Source organism: Neofelis nebulosa, chromosome 4 (assembly GCF_028018385.1).
Source record: "Neofelis nebulosa isolate mNeoNeb1 chromosome 4, mNeoNeb1.pri, whole genome shotgun sequence".
Classification (NCBI taxonomy): Eukaryota; Metazoa; Chordata; class Mammalia; order Carnivora; family Felidae; genus Neofelis; species Neofelis nebulosa.
This window is the reverse complement of record NC_080785.1, coordinates 13,086,929-13,103,344: the sequence shown is the minus strand read 5'-3', so window position 1 is coordinate 13,103,344 and position 16,416 is coordinate 13,086,929. Positions and strand designations below refer to the sequence as shown.

At 40.5% G+C, this 16,416-nt stretch overlaps 2 protein-coding genes across 2 annotated transcripts in view; both read left to right on the top strand.

Annotated features, from left to right (window-relative positions):
- MGAM (maltase-glucoamylase) overlaps positions 1-3,771 on the top strand; it is a 92,269-nt gene extending 88,498 nt beyond the window's left edge. Inside the window, exons 46-48 of the mRNA XM_058724037.1 lie at positions 141-190; positions 961-1,131; positions 2,849-3,771. Coding sequence (XP_058580020.1) covers positions 141-190; positions 961-1,131; positions 2,849-2,932 — 305 coding nt within the window. The 3' untranslated portion in view covers positions 2,933-3,771. The remainder of the gene's footprint in view (positions 1-140; positions 191-960; positions 1,132-2,848) is intronic.
- An 8,065-nt stretch (positions 3,772-11,836) lies between these two features.
- The window catches only part of MGAM2 (maltase-glucoamylase 2 (putative)), an 85,941-nt gene continuing 81,361 nt past the window's right edge, over positions 11,837-16,416 (top strand). The window contains exon 1 of the mRNA XM_058724036.1: positions 11,837-11,967. The gene's annotated coding sequence lies outside the window, so the exon portion shown is untranslated. The remainder of the gene's footprint in view (positions 11,968-16,416) is intronic.

The window sequence follows — 16,416 nt, the reverse complement described above, 5'->3', positions numbered from 1 at the left end:
AATCTCACAAAATGGAACCCTATAAAGAAGAAAAACAAAATGAAAAACAAACAAAAATCGTCCCTACTTTCTCAACAAGCAAGCAATTAGAATTCAAGAGCATAACTCCAGATCATGCTTACCTTGTTGCTTGTTTGCAGATACCTATGGAAAAGGACTCTATTACCTGGCCAACTTTTCCGCCAGCCAAGTGAGTGCAACTGATACTATGGGGGGTGAACAGAGTTCTGCTGGGTTAGCTGGATGCTGGATATCATAAGGGTACATAGAGTGCCTCCTTGAATCCCTTCACAGCTCATCTCGTTAATTTGCGTCTTTTCCTTCCTCTAGACTTCAGATGGACATTTGATATACTCTCAGGAAGTTTTCTGTGATTAAACCATTCGTGCTTCATCAGTAATTTATTCCAGTTCACCGAGGCACAGATGGACAGATTGTTTCTGTGTTATCTAGCCCTTCCTTGTTCCTATCTTTCCTTGGAATGGCCTGTATATTTTGTGACTTCTCTACATGTATAATATAGAATGTTCCAGATATATACACACACACACACACACACACACACACATGTTTATATACATACATCCATATTTATATATGGATATATATACATATATATACATCCATATATACATATATATAAATCCATATGTGTGTGTGTGTGTGTGTGTGTATAAACATACATATCCTTATATATAAAGTTCCTGATAGCTAAGACTCTTTGTCTTCTTAGAGTTCAGGGTGAGTCTAGAGATCCTGCAGGTGCTTAGCCAATGCAAAGTTGAATGGTAGTTGGAAGCAGGAGATAGAGGGCTGAAATCATGGTCTGCTTTATCCAAGGGCACAAGATGGTGACCCTCACAGTGTCTTACTTCGTGATTTACATTTGTGCCTAAAAACGAGGTTGAGAAAAATTTAAATGGATTTTTGCCTCTGGTTTCTTTTATTCCCAATTGACAGAATATGATGCAGAGTCATATAATTTTCAACAAATATATCACCGATACAAATCCTTTGAAACTGGGCTACGTGGAGATCTGGGGAGTGGGCAGCGTCCCCATTTCCAGTGTCAGCATCTCTGCGAGCGGCATGGTGATCAGACCCACCTTCACTTATAACCCTGCATCACAGGTTTGTGCCCCGTATTTCCCAATCCTGAGACAGCCAGAGCAGTTCCTGCCTACCTCCCTTCCAAACGACCCTCTCTCCTGTAGAGCCATTTGGGAAGCCCTCCGTGTTGAGTGCATCAGCAGTAGACAGCCTGGAGGTGAAGGGAAACTTCCTGACTCATCATCATTGGGAACTGAGAGTCTGGAGCCTTACTTGCCATGTGTGTTTTCTTGTCTGCAAATTTATATAAAGCTTTGTCTAGACTCCTTCACTCCGCCTCAGAGATCTATTTCCCAAACAGCCCAAACTACCATATTTCATCAAATATATGACACCTTCAAAGTTGCCCTATTATTTCATGTACCACGATGAAGAAAAAGAGGATTACAGAAGTATGGTGCAATGCTTTAGTATCACTTAAAATTTCTACTTTAAACACATAGAGAGTTTTGCAAACTTTCTTTAAACCAAGATTTCTATCCTTTTAATGTTAGTGATAAGACAGAGGAAAATATTGGGTAGAGACACACGGACATTGATAAATCTGCATCAAAGTAATTTAGATAAGGTAAACTCTGAACGTGAAGAAATATTAGAAATGCCTTAACCAATTTGTGTCCCATGTTTTATTATGAAAATTTTATGTAAATATTTTAAATTATCATTTTATTTATTATTATGTAAAATAAAAGTATGCAGCATGAATGGGTTAAGGTATTTCCTCTGTGCTATCAGAGGCACTGGTGATACATCATTTCATAAAACTTCCTCCACTAATGTCTATGGAATCGTCTCCAAAGCTAGCAACATATTTTATACAAGTTTTCATCCTAGCACTTTCTTGATCTCACTGTCATCTGGGATTCATATTCTTTCCTAAAATAATCTTTAAGTGGTCTATACCATCCATTCATAATACTGGTAATAGCAATGAAGTTCATGCTTGCACAGATAATAACAACTGTCACAAGTGCTGCTTAGCTCACAGTAATTCCAAGGCTGTTGATTGCAAGACACATTCTGAGCTCATGAATGTTGTATACATGGAAAATGTGCACCTGAGGATCAATGTAGTGTGGCATTTCCAACACCTAGCCTCATGGTAAATGGGTCTTTCTTTGTGTGCTTGCTTCTTGCTTTTTCCTAGACTCTTTTTCTTTCATAGTCCTTCCTGATTAAAAGGCCTGAAACAAAATTTTCCTTCTGTTTTGTATTCTTCATTCATTTCCTCATATTTGCGGCTTTCTTGTTAACCAATTGCCCCAACCTTACCAAGAGCTCATAAAGGACTTTGCCCAACTGTGTTGCTGACCAATGGACTGTTATACAAGCTAACACCTGCACCTGCAGTGACATTTATGGAAAACATTTGCCTAGAAAAAAGCTGAACCATTGGACTTTCACTGGGCAATCTCCAAGTCACTATTGGGGAACAGGAAAAGGAAGATCAAAGGAGCGTTGTGTAGAATGGAAATAAGGGCTTCTTCTCCCTGTGTCTATGCCCTTGTGTCTCTGCAGTCATTTGTATTGCGTTATTTAGGGCCTGTTGTCTTTTCCCTGTCCCTGAACTAGTTTGGTACTCGAAGGAATCAAGAAACACCCTCCTCACCTGAACATTTGAGGGCTCCCTGACAGCAATGCATTGTGAAAGTGGACCATAGCCTTGTACCTGATTTGCTTGAGTGCAGGAAGTTTCAATCACCAGATACCCTCTACTTTTCCTTTTGGTTCCCAACAGGTGTTAAGCATTGATATGACCAGCATAGACATCAGCCTCCACAAGTTCGTTTCACTGACGTGGAGAAGCACTCTGAATTTTTAGAGCAAGATACTGATGATGAACAGCTTTGAAACTACTTATACTTCATGCCCATAAGATTATTGTGTGGTGTTAATTGGCTCATGCCCAGTACGGGTAAAGTATTTTTATTAATTTTGTTATGTATTTTGTCTGTGTCTTAGCTCTGTGGGAAAAGCCATAGGGAAGTATTGGAAATCTGTGAGTTGTCTGACTGTTCCTGTGTGATTAACATGGTAATGATGGCTCATCACACAATATCCCCTGAAGATGCACTGGGTCCATGGTGAAGTTGCACGTATGTGTGTATATATGTGTGTAATCAGGGAATGGGCCCCACTCTTGCTAAATACACAAGAAAAAGCTTGCCAGGTCAGTTCCAGGCCCTAGGGTTGACTAAGGCCTCAAGAAAGTATCAAGAAAGAACATCCACTTGTTGGTTATAGGGAGAAGGGAGTAATAGCATGACATAAGGGAAAGGAAAGGTCAGCAGGAAAGGTGAGAGGAAACAGAAGATGGTGATAAAAACAATCCTCACATGTAAGAAGAAAACGCAAAAATCTCAGGAATAGTTAGCCTCATGGGGAGGAGGAAGGAAGGAGCCTACTCACGTGAAAGCGGGGAGATGGGGTGGGGTGGGGGAACACTTAGCATATGGGAAGTGGGGTGAGGATGAGATTTCAGCAGGCAAAGCTGAGTGAGGGAGTTTGAACGTAAAAAATGTAACTTATTTTTGCAGTGGTGTGCTTTGAAATGTGTAAAATTATTTCTTTGCTCTGTGCCTAACATACATAACCACAGTTCACACAAACGCATGCAACTTAAATGCCAGAGAAAAATAAAACAAGCAAATTTACAAGAAATTTTGAACTTTGTGACATTTTTACCTTGGGTAACCTCCCTTTGGGGTTAAGTCTTCTTGTTTGGCAAGCCCTTGTAAGTTGGTCTTGTTCTCCTTGGCATCAGAGTTCCTGGAGTCTAACCAACCAATGAGATGATCAGATCTGTGATTATCCACACTTTCCCTCACACCTCCAGCATCGGGTGTTCATGAGATTGAGGTGTGTGGTAGCATGTACATTAGTGGTTGTTGCTGTTTTACTCAACACAGCAGTTGCTATATCTGGTAAAATGTCAACTGGGAAAAACAGAATTTGCAACCCTATGGGTTATAACATGAGATGATTAAAATTTGGGATAAAATAATTACATATTAATGTTCAACAGAGATGTTTACTTTTGGTATTTCTTGAAAATGAGTGTGTTGGAAATGAGTATGTTTACTTCCCTAAGTCTTTCTTTCTCTTTTTTGTTTTAAAACACCAGGAGGCCAGAGTCTGCTTCTGCACTCATGTATCAGTGCCTGTCTAAGGTTAGAGAAAATGATATTGTTAAATTGGCTTAATGTTCTAATTAGCCAAATAAGGGGCTCTTGGGTGAGGACTTGAGCTAATTATGCAGCTAGAGAAACATGGAAAGATACAATGAGACGTCTTTGATCAGAAATATGGGATGCTCAGGGCACCTGGGTGGCTCACTTGGTTGAGCCTCTGACTCTTGATTTCAGCTTTGGTTGTGATTTCATGGTCATGGGATCAAGCCCCCCTCCAGTTCCATGCTGGAGTCTGATTTGGATTCTCTTTATCCCTCTCTCACTGCTCCTTCCTCCATAAAATATATATATATATATATATAGGGGGGTGCCTGGGTGGCTCAGTCAGTTGAGTATCCAACCTCAGCTCAGGTCATGATCTCATGGTCCGTGAGTTCGATCCCTGCATTGGGCTCTGTGCTGACAGCTCAGAGCCTGAAGCCTGCTTCTGATTCTGTGTCTCCCTGTCTCTCTCTCTGCCCCTTCCCCACTCACAGTCTCTCTGTCTTGAAAAATAAACATTAAAAAAAATAAAAACAATATGGGATGCTCAACATCACTCATCATCAGGGAAAAACAAATCAAAACCGCAATGATATACCACCCCACACCTGTTGAATGGCTAAAATTAACAACATAAACAACAGGTGTTGGCGAGGATGCTGAGAAAGGGGAAACTTCTTGCATTGCTGGTGGGAATGCAAACTGGTGCAGCCACTCTGGAGAACAATATGGAGGTTCCTCAAAAAACTACAACTAGAACTACCCTATGATCCAGCAATTGCATTATTAGGTATTTACCCAAAGGATACAAAAATACAGATTCAAAGGAGTACATGCAACCCAATGTTTATATCATTATCAACAATAATCAAACCATGGAGAGAGCCCAAATGTCCATCAACTGATAAATGGAGAAAGAAGATGTGGTAGATATATGCAGTGGAATATTACACAGCCATCAAAAAGAATTAAAACTTAACCATTTGCAATGATATGCATGGAGCTAGAGTGTATTATGCCAACCAAAATAAGTCAGTCCGAGAAAGACAAATATCACACGACTTCACTCATATGTGGAATTTAAGAAACAAAACAAATGAACATAAGAGAAGCAGGACAAAAAGAGAGAGGAAAGCAAACCAAAAGAGACTCTTAGAACAATCTGAGGGTTGATGGAGGGAAGGGGGTGGCAGGATGGACTGGATGGCAGATGGGCATTAAGGAGGACACTTGTTGGGATGAGCACTGGGTATTGAATGTAAGTGGTGAATCACTGAATTCTACTCCTGAAAACAGCGTTGCCCTGTATGTTAACTAAAATAAATTTTAAGACATGTGGGAAACTTGTTAGCTATCCTCTAATCCACCTAGGAAGGCTACGAGGAGGAAAGCATCATTCACTTAATATTTGAGAAATATTTTTATGTTATCATCAAGGACATCTTGGTAGGAGTTAGCTCTGGCTGCCACTGAAAACTCAAGAAGAGGATTTCTGTTAGAGAATCATGATCACCACATCCGGGAGTGAGGCTGAACACAGTTGTAGTGTCATCAACCCCACTGGCAGTCTGCTGAGACCTATGAAAGCTCTCTGAAGAATGATGTTCTTAGAGGCATAAAATAAAATGCGTACCATTTTAAAGGAATCCTGGGCTGCCTGGGTAGCTCAGTCAGTTAAGCATCCGACTTTGGCTCAGGTCATGATCTCACAGTTCGTGAGTTTGAGCCCCGCATCGGGCTCTGTGCTGACAGCTCAGAGCCTGGAGCCTGCTTTGGATTCTGTGTCTCCCTCTCTCTCTGCCCCTCCCCTGCTCATGCTCTCTCTCTCTCTCTCTCTCAAGAATAAATATTAAAAAAATATTTAAAGGAATCCTAATATATTAAAATACATTTATATGAATATTTTTAAAATTTAATATAGTAACACATGAGGAATTTTTAAATTATCACACTATATAATAAGATTGAGCCATGGGCTTCATAATATCATAATTTCCATGTGATGATCAGCATAAGCAATGTTTTGAGATATCTGCTACAATTTCATAATGTGATATGAAAATATCTGTGATTCTGTTTTGACTCATGTACTGCTGAAACTGCTGTGCTGTGCTATCCACATTTATAATGTAAGAAAATGCTAAATTTCAGTTAGAAATTAGTGAAAAAAGATGTATTTTTTCCCATCAATGCTTGCAGATTCCCTAAGTTATACCCCTTGGAGTTCTGGGGACCCCAGTTCAAGAATTCCTAGATTAAGGCACATCTGCTTCCCAGACTTCAGTTTAGCAACTCGGTCCCTTGTACCTATAACAACTTTAAGTGTTCCCAGGCCTCAGTCGCTCACTTGTCTCTTGAATTCATTCATTCTTTTGGCTTTTAAATAGCCAGTTCCTTAAGGACATGAAGACCTTTAGTCTAGGACTGAAAAGATTCTCAGCAGCTCCGAGAAGGGGGTCAGTGAAGGAAAGGATCTGCAGCTCCCTTGATTCTCTGAGCAGAGTTGTCCTTCTGTAGGTAGAAGGTTGCATCCTGCCTCACCCCATTGCAAGTGTTTCGTCCACTGGTCGAGCATTTTCTTTTCCTTTCAGTTGCGTGAGAACTCAGAAGCAATATTTAGGGTCCAGAGACTTGGTTGGGTCACTTTGTCTCTCTGGGATCATGTTTCTTCATCGGCTGGTGTCAGAGTAAAGCTGTGATTTCCAAATTCTCCAAAGGGGCTCTGCATTGCTCTCTGGAAGAGGGAAGAAGGCGGATTGGCAGGGATCTGAGCGCCCCACCCTGGCTTCAGTTATTTCATTCAATTACATACTGGAATTACATCTGAATAAAGAATTTTAAGGGGTGCCTGGGTGATGCTCAGTCGGTTGAGCATCTGACTTGGTTTTGGCTCAGGTCATGATCTCATAGTCATGGGTCGAGCTCTGCATCAGACTCCATGCCGAGCATGGAATCTGCTTGGGATTCTCTCTCTCTCTCTCTCTCTCTCTCTCTCTCTCTCTCTCTCCCTCCCTCCCTTCCTCTGCCTCTCTCTCACTCACACGTCCTCTTCTCTCTCTCTCTAAACAATAAAAAAATGAATTTTACATATATATGTAATATACATATATACTTAACATATAAAAATATATAATATGTACTTAAAATCTTTATCCGAGTGGAATATACATACCCTCATATACATTTTATATATCATATTTATGTAAGAAGTTTGAAAATCAGTATGCCAGATAAGCAGTCCACAAATATTTTGGTCCCAGAACCTGTTTATACTCTTAAAAATTATTGAGGATTCCAAGAGCTTTTGTTCATGGGGTTAGATCTATTGATATTTTTTATAGCTATTGATATTTATTATATTAAAACTTAAAATAGTTAATTGTACACCCAAAACTAATGTTATACTGTATGTTAACTAACTGGAATTCAAATAAAAACTTTAAAATGTTAAAATGGTTATATTTTCCAAAGAAAATTAGAAGAATTGCATTTTTACATTTTTGGAAATCTCTTTAAAATCTGGTTTAATAGAAAAAGATCCCAAAACCTCAAATATGCTTCTACATTCAACCTTTTGTGATATCACATGTTATATAGTCTCTTGAAAACTTCACTGTACACTTAGGAAAGAGAGAGTGAGAAAGGCAAATATCTTCTTAGTGTTTTTTATGAAAATAGTTTTACCTCACACACACCCTGAAGAGGTCTCAAAGACCTCCCAGAGGTTGGTCTCCAGAGCATACTTTAAGAACCACTTCAGAGGTTCCTCAAAAAGTTACAAATAGAACTACCCTAGGACCCAGCAATTGTGCTACTAGGTATTTACCCAAAGGATACAAAAAATACTAATTCGAAGGGATACATGTACCCAGATGTTTATAGCAGCACTATCAACAATAGCCAAATTATGGAAAGAGCCCAGATGTCCACTGACTGATGAATGGATAAAGAAGAAGTGGTATATATATACACAATGGAAAATTACTCAGCCATACAAAAGAATAAAATCTTGCCATTTGCAAAGACATGGATGGAGCTAGAGAGTACAATGGAAGCGAAATAAGTCAATCAGAGAAAAAACAAATACCATATGATTTCACTCATGTGTGGATTTTAAGAAACCAAACAAATGAACACAGGGGAAAAAGAAAGAAGAAAACCAAGAAACAGACTCTTACCTGTGAAGAACAAACTGATGGTTACCTGAGGGGATGTGGGTAGGGAGATGGATGAAGTAGGTGATGGGGATTAAGGAGGCCCCTTGTCATGATGAACACCTGGTATTGTGTGGAAGTGAATGACTACATTTTACACCTGAAACTAATATTACACTGTATTTTAACTAACTGGAATTTACATAAAAACTTGGGAAAGAAGTAAGAATCACTACACCTGGAGCCATATATATTTGTGGCTACCTTGAGGCAGACCCAGCAACATGGACCTACACTTGTAACTCCTGGCAAGCTATTAGCAGAAAGGTTGCAGTCTTTTTGAGATATTCTCTTCCCCAGAGATCACATAATGTCACTTTATGTCTTTGTAGGTATGTCAAAATAAAGAAACAGCCATCTGAAACCCTTTCACTAAAAGAGGAAGAAATTCATTCCATTTCTTATTGAAAGCATCCTTATGGGGTGCTTGGGTGGCTCAGTCGGTTAAGCGTCCGACTTCAGCTCAGGTCACGGTCTCATGGTCTGTGAGTTCGAGCCCCGCATCGGGCTCTGGGCTGATGGCTCAGAGCCCGGAGCCTGCTTCCGGTTCTGTGTCTCCCTCTCTCTCTGCCCCTCCCCCGTTCATGCTCTGTCTCTCTCTGTCTTAAAAATAAATAAACGTTAAAAAAAATAAAAAAATAAAAGCATCCTTATTATAACATTACTTAACATAAATACCTACAAAGACAAGGCTGTGTGGGCCCTGGCAGATATGTGTCTGCAACATTCCCTTCTTGTCAGTGCAGCAGTATCACTGAGATTTTTGCATCTTGTCTTGGAGGATGGTGCTTTGAAAGTTAAGGGTGATACATATTGTTGGTTTCTGACTTGGCCATTCAATCATCAGCTTGCTTTGATCACTTTATAAGTTCTGCCAGGAGCTAACTTCACCATGCTTTCTTGCTAAGAAACAACTGGAAGATACTGGTCACATGCTTGTTTTTTCCCTTCAAAATGTCTCTTTTTCATTGGTCGACACAAGCATGTGACCCAGTACCTTCCAGTTGCTAGTAAGCAAGAAGGGATGGCAAAGTGAGCTAATTTCTGCACTTCAGGAAACGGAGGCTAGCTGTGGTTGTTGGTCAACACTGTAATGTAAATGATGTCATAAATGAGCATGGGATATGAGGAGCCAAGAGTAAAGTATCACACAAAGAATAGAATGACCTTGTGTAGCAATAAATCTCCTTTCCTAATCTCTTGCCAAGATATCGTCCCAACTTGAAGTGAGATCCTGGTACATTTTCAAACAAAGGCCCTGTTTTACTGGAATGAAAGATAAGGTAGATATCTCATTTCTGAAGTTAATCAGGGTAGAAACCAAGTTTGTGTGTGTGTGTGTGTGTGTGTGTGTGTGTGTGTGTGTACTTGCCAAACATTGAGCATTTGAAGGAAACATGGACTGCTCTGTCTACTATATTACTTATGGATCTTAGATGCCATTAAAAGATGGCATGCCCTCATATTTTGTTATATATAGGATATGCAGTCTCCTACACATACTATATACCCTCATATATTGCTGGTGGGGATGTAAAATGTTGCCTGGAATTTTACATTTTGGAAAACAGTTCTGGAATTCTTCATAAAGTTAAGGACGGAGCTCCCATATGATCCTGAAATTTCACTCCAAGGTATATCCCGAAAGAATTGAAAATATATATCCACACAAAAACTTGTACATGCATGTTCAGAGCAGCATTGCTCATATAGCCGAAAAGTATAAACAACCCAAATGTACATCAACTGATGAGTATATAAACAAAATGTATTGATACAATGATATGATCCAGCCTTAGAAAGAAATAAGGTACTGATACCTGAGGGTGTCTAATACCTACAACAACATGGTGGAATTGTGAAAACATTATGCCAAGTGACAGAAGCCAGACACCAATGGTCATACATTGTATGATTCTATTTATATGAAATGTTTGGAATAGGCAAATCCATAGAGATAGAAAGTAGATCAGTGGTTGCAGGGATGGAGAAGAGGAGAATGGGGAATGACCACAGATGAGTGATATCTTCCTTTTGGGATGATGAAAATGTTCTGGAAGAAGATAGTGGTGATGGTTGCAAAACTCTGTGAATATACAAAAAACCACTGAGTTGTATACTTTGAAAGGTAAATGTCATGGTATGTGAATTATATTTCAATAAAAACCCACATTGGCTAGCTTAAGAAGAAAAAAAATTTTTTTGAAGATATTAGTCACTCACTGAAAGTCCAAGAGGGCTAAGAGTGTCAGGTTTGTAGGCTATGTGGCTAGGAACAATAGTCTTATTACCAAGTGGGGGGTTCCATTGTCCTTAGCCTATGTCCAGCAGCCTGTACTTTCAATACTGGGCATACGATGCCACTAGGTTGCCTGTCCCTACTGCCTCCGAAACAATGTCTCTTCACCATCCTGGATGCCACATGATACCTCCTTCTCTCCACCGTCTTCTGGGTCACAGGCACACCTCATTGGCCCAGCACAGGCCAGTTGCCTCTACCTTGGCTGAAAGGGAGATTGTGAAAGAGAATTTCTAGCCTTTTCCTTGGGGAGGCAGAATTCCCAAGATGCAAAGTTCCTTAAATATTAGAAGTTTTTTTTTTTAAATACCCATCAGTCAAAGAGCATGATAAATTTCCAGTGAAGGTGTCTTCTCACTTCAATATTATATAATTTCTACTTTAATGGTGCTTCTTTTATTTAGAATAATTGGTGGGAACACTTATTCAAATTAATGGATGGGCACCTGGGTGGCTCAGTCAGTTAAACACCCAACTCTTTATCTCAGCTCAGGTCATGATCTCATGGCTTGTGAGACTGAGCCCCACATGAGACTCTGCACCATCAGTGCTTGGGATTCTCTCTCTCCTCTCTCTCTCTCTCTCTGCTATGCTTATACATGTGCATGCTCTCTCATTGCCTCTCTCTCTCTCAAATAAATCAACTTGAAAAAAAGTGGAAAGCTGAGTTATGCAAGAGAACTTTGGGTGGCAAAATGGAGAAAGGAACAATGTAGTGAAGCAAAAGCTATTCATTTTTTCACTTACATATTCAACAAATAGCCATATATTTAAAACTATCTATGAATGTTAGGCTAAGCACAGGAGACACCAATACAAAAGTGAAGATCCAGCTCCTGAGCTCTTTAGGCGACATGGACAGTCAAGCAAGTATAATGTGACAAGCAAAGTAATTGGATATTAACAGGAACACAGAAGAGGCATAACTATTAGAATAAAACCCCACCTTCCTCTTTTATTAACAAACGGAGCTCACTCTAAGTTCCAGGGAAAGCAAGGGCCGTTTTATGGTCAATGGGAAAACCCTCCTCTCCTCCAATCACCGTCAAATTTACAGGGCAATAAATCAATCCTAGCCGAAGCTGGCTACATCAACCTAGTCACCTTTGCTCAGTGCTCCTCAAGAACCACCAAGGGATAGACATAGCAAATAAAGGGATACGGCTATGAGGTGAGTACTTTTCTCCATGCATGTGGTGTTTTGAGTAAGTAGTGTTCCTTTTTTCTTTTAAATGTCCCTGTCTCCTCTGCAAAATGATCTGAAAAACTCACACTTTTCTTTTGGACCTGATATTTTCTTCCTTTTCCAGAGACCATGAGGAGTGGGAATGAGATAGTGCATGAAGTCACAGGCTGACTGGAGAGATTGTGTGTGTGTGTGTGTGTGTGTGTGTGTGTGTGTAACAGACAGGGAGGGTTGAATCCAAGATGTTCCTCTCTCACTGGGAGAAAACTCTCACTGGGAGCTTCCTTCTGGAAGTTGGCTAAAAGTGCCATGGATTAGATGTACAATGAATGCATCTCTTTGGGCAGGGAGGGAAATGGTATACAATCATTAAGGTTTTTAATCATAATCTGGATTTTAATTATTCTAAAATTCTGTTTGATGAAAAGTGGCTCTGGGTAGGTAGGGTTTCTGAGTAGGAAAGACTTTCTACCTTTTGGAATCCCCACCTACCCACTTGCTGGCAGGATGGCAGTAGTCCCTGAGGCAGCAAAATGCCTAGGGTTGTCCTCAGAGGATCCTGAACTTCCAGAGCCTGCTCCCCTGGGAGGTGTTGAGCCTGCTCCCCTGGGAGGATTCAGAAGCTGTGGAAGAGGCATGTGCCTTGGGTTTGTAGAGGCTGGGAAGCAAAGTTTCCTCATGGAGAGACACAGTGCTTGGAGAAGGGAAGCTGAGTGACAGATAGAGTGTTTGCTGTGGTAGTGAGTCATGGGCTCTGTGTATAAGAAACAAAGTCATGTACTGGGTGAGCACATGGGGTGGGTCTCTCAGAATTCTTTCACTGCCTGAAATTTCACCATTGGAGATCCAGCCTCTAGATCTGTAAGCTCTACAGTCCAGGAGACATTGTGGAGAGAGTGAGAACACTCAAGGACTGGTTTAAGAAGCGGAGCCTCAGTGTTTGCCTCAGTTACACCACTAACCATGGTTAGGCACAATTCCTTAACATTGACATAAGATGGGCATCATGTTGCCTGCCTGGTCAACTTCAATGTAGGGGTATCATGGGAATATAATAACATGATATATATCTTACAGGGATTAGAGTAAACCTTTGAAGAGTTTAGAGGAGAGATACCTGATAGATTTAGGCTAATATGAAAAGATAGTTAATAAACTCCACCTTCAATCCCAAGCCTCAATCCTAACGCCCTGCAACCCATGGCAAATTATTTGTAGATCCTTGCTCCTTACCTCCATTTCAAAATTAAGGTGCTTTTTTGCTTGTCTTTTTACACATTAACCAAAGCCTGTCTCAATTAAAAATTGAAGCTATACAGGTATGAAAATACTTACAGAATACTTACAGAAATACTTACAGAAATGGCATTGGGCCAGGGCTGAGAAGAACAGGGGTACAGGGAAATGCAAAGTTAAAAGAGAGGTGAAGTTAAAAAAAAGTAAGAAATTATTTGTTCACCTGGATTTATAGATTATTATTACACAGTTGTTGGTTTGGTATAGCTGGAACATAGGGGAGAGAAGAGGCAGGGCGGCGGGCATAGGAGATGTCATGAAGACCTGTGAATACAAAGCTAAAGCATTTATATTTTATTTGGAAAACCACTGAGGACTTGAATAGAGGAAAACTAAATGACCCCATTTGTGCAGAAGAAAGAGCAATCCATCTGCAGAGAGGAAGCAGGGAGCCGGGAGGAAGCTGTGGTCACAGTTCAGGCCAGAAATGATGGCCTGACTAAAACATTTCCAGTAGGGATGGAGAGGAAGAAATAGATTTGAAAGATATTGGGAAAGGAGTCTGACTGAACTGGTGACTGGCTGGAAGGACTAAAAAAAAAAAGAGGAGTCAAAAAATTTACTTAGGTTTTTGACAAAATTGTGATTCTGTTCTTCAAGATATTAATCATGTTAGGAGAGGCCAACTGGGCAGAATTGGCATAGGCTGGGACTGGGGTGTGGGGAGAGATGAGTGCAGGTTTAAGCATGCTGAATTTGATGAAGTGTGTGGGGCATCCAGGTGAAACATCTAATAGGTGGTTGCACACATGAATCTGAATCTCTGAGCTAGAAATACAGATTACATTGTCCTCTGTTATATGAAGTCATGAGTCGTGGAGCTTGCTAAAGGAGAAAGGATAGTGGACCTATGTTGAAAATGTGGGACATATCAATAGTTAATGAAACAAGGGACTAAAAGGAAATTGAAGAGGAACCAGAAACATGGGTGAAAACCAAGATTGAATGATAATCAAAAAATCCAACCATGGAGAAATTGAAAGAGGAGGAAGTGGTTGATAGTGCTGGATGTTTAAGAGAGTGCCCATTGTATTCAGCAGCTAAATCCCTGGTGACCTTGACAGGAGAAGTTTCCTTGGAATACAGGAAACAGAAGGCATGCCAGTATTATACAAGGAAACTAATACAGGCAGGGTGGAATTATCTTTTTGGAAAGTTATTTGTGGAAGGAAAAAGAAAGTTACGATGGTACCTAGAGAAGAACACAGAATCATCACCAGAGTTTAGGGCAACTTGGGATATACTTTTGAGGGGGAAGGAACACATTCAGAGGGAAAGGTTGATAATTCAAGAAAGAGGAAGGATAATTGGTGGAATAAGATTTTTGAGAAATTCATAGTGTGTGAGATCTATAGGAGAGATACAAAGGTTATGCTTAGACAAGAGGATGGAAAACTCTTCCACTGAGAAGAGGGGAAAGGATAAGAATTTATCTAGATGTAGATAATTTTTATAGAAAAGCTTGGGTTGAGGGGCGCCTGGGTGGCACAGTCGGTTAAGCGTCCGACTTCAGCCAGGTCACGATCTCGCGGTCCGTGAGTTCGAGCCCCGCGTCAGGCTCTGGGCTGACGGCTCGGAGCCTGGAGCCTGTTTCCGATTCTGTGTCTCCCTCTCTCTCTGCCCCTCCCCCGTTCATGCTCTGTCTCTCTCTGTCCCAAAAATAAATAAAAAACGTTGAAAAAAAATTAAAAAAAAAAAAAAAAAAAAAAAGCTTGGGTTGAGAAGCAGGGAGACAAAATAGTTTCTGTAAACTAGTTGTTTTGTTTGTGATGTTGGAGATGATTGGACTGAGAGTAGCAAACAGCATAGGTGACAAAGGTTGGAGCTTGAAAACAAGGATCAATATTTGAAATTCCCCCTAAGAGAAATGAGAGAAAGTGGCAAGATTGTCAGTCAGCGTGAAGGTTCAGCATATTTGTCAGATTATGAACCCAGTGGCATCTACATTGGGCTGAGTGCATAAACCCAGAAGGGAGAAGTTTGGATCAATGGCTTCATTGTATAGATTCAGTTAGCAGATAAGGGAGCAAGGAAGATGTGGGAAATAATAGCTATTGAGGCCTCCATCGGGCAAAGACGGTAGCCAGGCAGGACTAAGAAATTAAGAGGGAAGGGAACACAACAGAAGCCTCAATGTGATCAAAGAATAAGGAAACAGTGTAATGAGAAGGTAAAAGGGCATGAGCTTCTGCCCAGGAAATAGGAAGTCGAGGCTAAGAGTTCGAAAGTGGACCAATTCTGAGGGGTGATAAGTCCCAGGGAATAGCCAATATGCAGGGGTAGTAAGAAGCGTAGTGATGGTAAAGAGTCAGCCAAGGAATGACATGGTGAAGGCTGTCATGGAATTGTGAGGCATTGATATAATGTGAGGTTTACTATAATTAGAGCAGAAGAATGAGAGTAACTCCAGAATCTGACTTCATTTTGTAGATGGAGAAATGCACATCCAAATAGCTAAAATACCCATCTGTTGGTATGCAAGCCAGGACAAGAATTGAACTTCTTTGGCTCCCAGTTCATTACACACTCTAATACACCAAATATTTTAAAACATGGGTCTATGCATGATCAACAGGGCTACTGTGAGCCACCAAATTTATATGGGTTTGTGTGCTGTGATCACGCAAACAAGCATTGTGCTGGAGATCAGAATTAGGTTCATTTTTGCTGCAAGAGTCTTAACAGGTTTAGTCGCTTCTGAACAATTAAACTCCTTACCATCATGGTATAGGAAGTGGAATAAGATGACTAGAATTCAGGTTTTCTTACTTTTTCCCTCCCTGAGTGTACCCTCTTCTCTACTGCCCAGGATGGGTATGAAGATCAAAGTGGCATCTAGAAGGGCTTTGTGAGCCACCTTAAACCCTCATCTCTCTCCTCTACTCCATTCCACTCCTCCCTTCCTCCAGTTCTTTACGTCTGATATATTCTTTCCTTGGACAATACTCAATCCCTCTGCAGACAAAGAAGACAGGAGGCTTAGAGGTGTTAGACGCACAGACTAGAGTTCATTGTAAACACTGTAATGGATGGAAACCAATATTCTCTTGATTATATAAAGAGGAATGCTTATAATCAAGTCATCTTGCGAATGAGTTCACATTCTAATCATGATGCCTATCTTTTGGATTGATGGGG